Source organism: Pelodiscus sinensis, chromosome 6 (genome assembly GCF_049634645.1).
Source record: "Pelodiscus sinensis isolate JC-2024 chromosome 6, ASM4963464v1, whole genome shotgun sequence".
Classification (NCBI taxonomy): Eukaryota; Metazoa; Chordata; order Testudines; family Trionychidae; genus Pelodiscus; species Pelodiscus sinensis.
In genome coordinates this window covers 18,222,414-18,228,355 of record NC_134716.1, presented here as the reverse complement: position 1 = coordinate 18,228,355, position 5,942 = coordinate 18,222,414, and the positions used below count along the sequence as shown (strand labels likewise).

At 44.0% G+C, this 5,942-nt stretch overlaps 1 protein-coding gene across 1 annotated transcript; it reads right to left on the bottom strand.

Annotated features, from left to right (window-relative positions):
* Positions 1–857: 857 nt before the first annotated feature.
* On the bottom strand, positions 858–5,697 carry LOC102450272 (cyclin-dependent kinase 4 inhibitor B-like). Its single transcript, XM_075931481.1, has 2 exons — positions 5,548–5,697; positions 858–3,019 (listed from the first exon to the last, which is right to left on the bottom strand). Exons 1-2 carry the CDS (start codon positions 5,695–5,697, stop codon positions 2,747–2,749), a joined length of 423 nt encoding a protein of 140 aa, XP_075787596.1. The 3' UTR covers positions 858–2,746.
* Between the last annotated feature and the right edge of the window lie 245 nt (positions 5,698–5,942).

The window sequence follows — 5,942 nt, the reverse complement described above, 5'->3', positions numbered from 1 at the left end:
AAGGATGCAGGAGTGGGTTGGGGGTGCAGGGTCTCAGTTGGAAAAGTGAGTGGGGGGGCGGGATGCAGGTTCTGGGCATGAGGGGAAGGGGGGCTCCTCACACCCCACACCACTCCCAGACACTGTTCCCGGCATGGCCTACCACTGCTCCCACTGACCAGATGTCTCCAGGCAGTGCATCCATACTGCTGTTCCCCGAGCCTGGCCAGCCTTCCTTTTCCTTCCCCAGGGGCTGGGGAGAGAACCCTAGCTGCTGCAGCTGGCTCAGTCCGGGCTCTTTTCCCGTGGCTAGAGGGGGCCAACAAATGGGGCTGGGAGGGGGGGCTGGCTTCAGGGGTGGGGTAAGAAGCTGAGAGGATGGGGAAATCCCAGGAAAGGCGCTCCCAGGCCCTCCCTTTTCCAGTGTCAAGTTTTGGCTTGACAAAGCCCTGGCCGGGTTGATTTAGTTGGGATTGGTCCTGCCTAGAGCAGGGGGCTGGACTTGATGACCTTCTGTGGTCTCTTCCAGCCCTAGGATTCTATTTGTAAAGTAGAATTTAAGCATGGCTTCACTTACCATAATGAAGAACTAACTTTTAATTTGGCATCACTTCACTAGATAATATATAAACTATTATATTGATCCTTATCTTAAAGAATGTATAAATAACGTTTTAAATGCACAGAATAACACACTGATCCAAACTCTGATAGAATTTGCTTGCAGCTCTCAGTGGTTTTTGATTTCCAGTGTTGAAATAAATCGTCCTTTTGACATGTGATTAGCTTTTCCAGAGTCTATCAAGCATATACAATTAATTCTTTATTAGATGAGATTATTAGACTATTTAACAACATCGAGAGACAAGCTAGGCGAGGAAATATCTTTTTATTGGACCAGCTTCTATGTAAACTCCGAAGTTTGTCTCTTGATCATTAGAAAGTTCAAAATAATATACGCTTGTCTCTCGATATCCTGCCATCAACACGGCTAGGATACCACTGCAAACATAAACTAATTCTCTCTTTAGATTAGTAGTTTAACCCTGCTTTAATATTTTGAATGTGAATAATAACACTAATTAAATCATTTCAGTATAAGTGGATGGGAAGCAAAAGCAATACACAATCGCAAACACTTATAAACTCTTCTTCCATTAATTTCCTTTGGGTGGGGAATCTGCTGTGTAGAGATCCAAAACAAAATATTCTCACGCTCTTCTGCTATTTTCTATCGGATACCCTTGTTGTTTGTATCCATTGTTTATTTGTGATTTTTTTTAAAACAAAGCGCCATAATAGTGATCCCAAACCTGGTTCAACTGAAATTGAATGGCAAAGCGCCTAATTGATTTCATAACAGGAATATTTTGAAAACATACACGTTCGCATTGCTAGTATAAAATTCGTGATTTTTAAAGGTTTCTGAGTGAGTATGTTTTCCTAATTTCCTTACTGGTGGGAATTAAAATGGGATAATTAATTTGGGTAAAAACCTGGAAAGTAAAGCTAAACGGGAAATGTTACTTACACGCCTCATAGTTTGAAGAAGCTAATTAAAATCTAAATCAAATATCTGAGTATAAAGCGGTGTATTCTAGCATTCTTATGAATAAAAGCATTAGCCTTTGATTTACCATTGCTTTCTCACTTAGATCAGTACAGAAACCAGTAAGTCAAGAGGCATGTTTTGAATCATGTTATGAGAGGATCGGGTATCCGTCACTGAAATAGCACTAGTTTTATTTAAGAATCTAATATGAATAATACAACATTTCCCCCACTGTGATCATGTTATATAACACAGTTGCCTGCTGTTTCATCTGACCAAGGAAAGTGTTTTGGGCAATAATAAGGAATGTAACGGTCCTTCGCTCATACTGTAGTGGTTTATACTTTGGGACGGGAGGTTAATCTAAAACCCAAACCTCAGCCCCGTCACAGTTCAATCCCTTATTTAAAATAGCTGTACACAAACACCTCATGTTTCTGTAAATGCCTCCCTTGGATCTAATCGGGAAAAGTGGATATCCTAAGGTAAGCTACCGGCTCCATAAGAAGCCTGGTGTTCTTCAAATCCTTTGGTTCGCGTTTAGGGCCTGATCCAATGTATGTTGGTGTAAAGGAAAGCGTGCAGTTAATTTCAGTAGGTGTGGGATAGGCCCATAATTCCGCTAAAGTGGCAGAGCAAATGGAGCAGGGGTTTTCTGACTAGCAGAGCAGAAGCGCGGACATTTAACGAGAGGCTGCCATCCCATACACAAGATCTTATTGTGATCAGTTACATGTTCCACCCATTTCAGCCTTAAAGACTGAACAAGTAACAGCTGAAAGCATTCCGCATCTTGCAGGAGAGACTTTTAAAGCCGTGCCTACCACATCATAACTTGTGAGGGCGATTTGTTGCTATGCATTTATAATGCATTTTTATCTGGGAAAAATATTGATCCAGATAGCCCGGTCTAGAGTCTAGTTACGATTTTTAGCATCTGCAGACAGACTCGTACACATGTGACACGGCTTAATTCAAACCCCATTGAAACCTCCCCCCGCCCCACACACACACTTAATGGCTGCAGTCGCTTTTATTTCCATCCCAATGGCCACACCGACGCTTTTTGTGCGCTATTTTAAGAACTGGGTTTGTTCTGAGAAATGATGCTGCCAGGTCCAGGCAATCGCTGCAGCGCACGCCTTGGAGGCAAGCCCCGAGCTGGACGCAAAATCGATTTGAACGGGTTGTTAGGAATATGCACAAGCATATTCCCTATTCCCTGGGCGGAGCCACATTCTGGGCTCGGAGGTAGCGGACCACTTGCTGCTGCCCGCTCTCTACAGCGAGGTCCACGGGGAGGCGGCCCCATCCGTCGCGCAGATCCAAGCGAGCCCCGCCCCTGTGCAGCGCCACAAGGGTGTCCAGGAAACCTCCTCGTGCCGCATCGTGCACCGGGAGGGAGCCGGTGCTGGGGTCCGGGCGGTTCGGATCCGCTCCGCTCTGCAGCAGCAGCTCCGCCACCTTGGTGCTTCCCAGCATCATGACCTGGCGGGGGAGGGAGAGAGAGAGAAGCCGTCAGTCAGCCTTCATCTCTTTGCAAGAATCTCCTTTGGTCTTATGCGGAATGTTATCGGAGTTAACATCAGTGTTTCTCAACCTCTCCCCCCCCCCATAAAGTACCCCTTTAAACACAGATCAGAGGGGTAGCCGTGTTGGTCTGGATCTGCAAAAGCGAGGAGTCCTGTGTCACTTTATAGACTAACAGATGTATTGGAGCATAAGCTTTCGTGGGCAAAGACCCACTTGTCAGATACATCTGTTTGTCTATAAGGTGCCACAGGACTCCTTGTCGCCTTTAAACAAAATTATAAGTACCCCCAGTACCTACCGTTTTCAGATACGCACAATTTTTTCCCTACCATTGCAACACATTTGTTTAAACAACTTAATCGTAGCTGGGTGGGTGTAAAAAGTACAAAACTAATAAAGCGCTGTAAAACTTAAAACAAAAATTCCGTTTTCTCCAAATTTCAGTTGTGTTGACCTACCCCCCCAGACTTCTCTGGAATACGTCTAAGGGTACTTGTACCACTGGTTGAGGAACACTGGTCTACATCGTCTGAGCCGTATGACGCGCTCTCAGAGTTATTCGGGATTTACACTGGTGTAATGGAGACCAGCTTCTCGTGTCGCTTGACTTTGGAATTATACCTAAGCAAAGGTAAATCTTCAGGGTGATATCCTGGCCCCATCCAGCTCCATGACAGAACTGCATTAGCTTCACCTAGGAGGTTGCTAGGGTTTTGTATAATGAGCTACCTATAAACGGTGCATAGCCCCGTTTACATGAATTCATAATCTGTACTGATTTGACATATTAGCTTTTAAAAACATTTTATAGGGTAAAACTTGAAAGCGTTTACAAACCGCAACTCAAGAGCTATGTATCAAATACACACGCTTAAAACCCCTCGCTCAGTAGCGATGCTTTCTTGTCTGCACTCCGTTTTATATTGGTTAAACATAAAAGTCACCAAGACATTTATCCAGTTAATTGATGCAGGCGTGACCTTCTTTTACATGTGATTGCAAGAGGAACGATTCTTTAACAAAGATAGTCCGCGAAGTGAATTTGGAAGACGTGCTAAAGAACTAATAATACATTTAACTGCATGGAAGAAAATCTGGCAAATGGAATAGTGCTACAGTCCTGTTTTTTTATTTGGCAAATGGAAGATTTCAAGTGGCAAATGTAATGCGCACGGAAATGTTGCAGAACTGGATTGGTGTTTGTCTGGTTTTGGACTTCCTTTTATGATGTAGAACAAACAGTGAAGCTAGATTTAATAGTGTTTAATACTGCAGTATACTTAAATATTAAGCGTTTAAAATGTATGTTCATTTGTATTCGGCGTCATATGCACAAACAAAATGATAGGTAAGTATTGTAATATATAGTTAATTATGTTACATTAAAATTAGTGAAATATACTTAAAAGCAATTAAAACCTGACACTTTCAATAATCTTTATGGGCAAGAGAAATTGAGAGTGGATTATAGAATGTATTTGAAAAGAAGAAAATATAAATTAATAGACATTTCAATTGAACACAGCCACAGTCTTTGAAAATTAATATGAAAGCCAGCCATTTTGATATGACAGCCATTTTGCCACATATAGCACCTGGCAGTTAAAAGAGAGAAAACTTCCCCATATAAAATATATACTGGAGAGAACCTATACAATTATAAAAACATTTACTCTAAGACTGGAGAAATTTTGTTTTAAAAATCAAGTTTCAAAATGGTTATAGGTTCCTTCCCAAATGTAACTTATTCTTTGCAAGTATAATTACTTCCCCATACAATCAAATAAAATTGCAGTAATTCAGAATCCGGTTATCCTTGATTAAATATGTGATCTGGCGCCTTATATTTTTATATTCATATTTGTATTTTACCATGTCTTAAATACAACTTTTAGAGTGTTTAATGTTAAAACAATGAAGTTGATGATAAATCATTTAAAATATTATATTAGTGTAAAACTTTATCAAAACACCTCTAGAATTTGTAAGTGAAAATGGAATGGGCGTGTACAGTTGTGGGATATGAACCATAAATGAAAGAGGACTTTGCCATAGAAATAGTAATTAAAAAACGTTAACAGCGCTGTGCTTTATTGTTCCTGTCCCACATAATTATACACGTCCCGTTTCGATGTGTGTGGTAGATAGTCCACTTTTTTAACTCTTAAAAGCTGCGATAATTCCCATTATTAATTTGAAACGGTGGGGAATGACTGTTTAAAGAAGCACCTCTCTGAGCTAGCCCGGAGCAGAATTCGTGTCTCTGGTCAGTGACTCGCACGCGCTCCCCTTACGGGCCGACTCGAGGGGCAGAGAACCCAGAGATCGATCCGTACGATCCCTGTTCAACACTTTTGAAGCCCTTCCCCTCTCCGCAGCCCTCCCTCCCCCGGACAAGCTCTGGTCTAACTAGCGGCGCTGGAAAGCCGATTTACAATGCCCAGTCCCTGTGCCAGCTTGCGACGCTGCTTCTGGCGCGCTACCTGAATCGGGGTCCTGCCAAAAGAGTTCACAATATTGGGGTTCACCCCAGCAACTTCCAGCAGCAGCCGCACCCTCGCCACGTCCCCCTGAGCCGCGGCTGTAGCCAGCTGGTCTCTCCCGCCGTCTGCAGCCAGCGACCCCTCCTGCATGTCCAGTCCCGTCTCCACACCGCGTTATCCGGCTGCAGTCCCCACCCCCACTGAGCGCACCGCCTCGCTCTCCCTCGCCTTTCCACCCCTCCCCCCCCGGCCCCGCTTCTCCGCCTGCTCCCGCCCCCTGCCCCTCGCCATCTACTCGTGACGTCGCAGCCTCCCGCCCTGCTGGAAACTATCCCGGGTGGAACGCGGCTGTCGGTCCGCGCCGGCTCTGCTGCTCCCCTCCCCACGCGAGACAG

Coding starts and splice junctions, on each gene's coding strand:
- LOC102450272 (XM_075931481.1), bottom strand. CDS start 5,697: ATGCAGGAGGGGTCGCTGGCTGCAGACGGCGGGAGAGACCAGCTGGCT. Junction 3,020..5,547: donor TTGGCAGGACCCCGATTCAG/GTAGCGCGCCAG, acceptor CTCCCCCGCCAG/GTCATGATGCTGGGAAGCAC.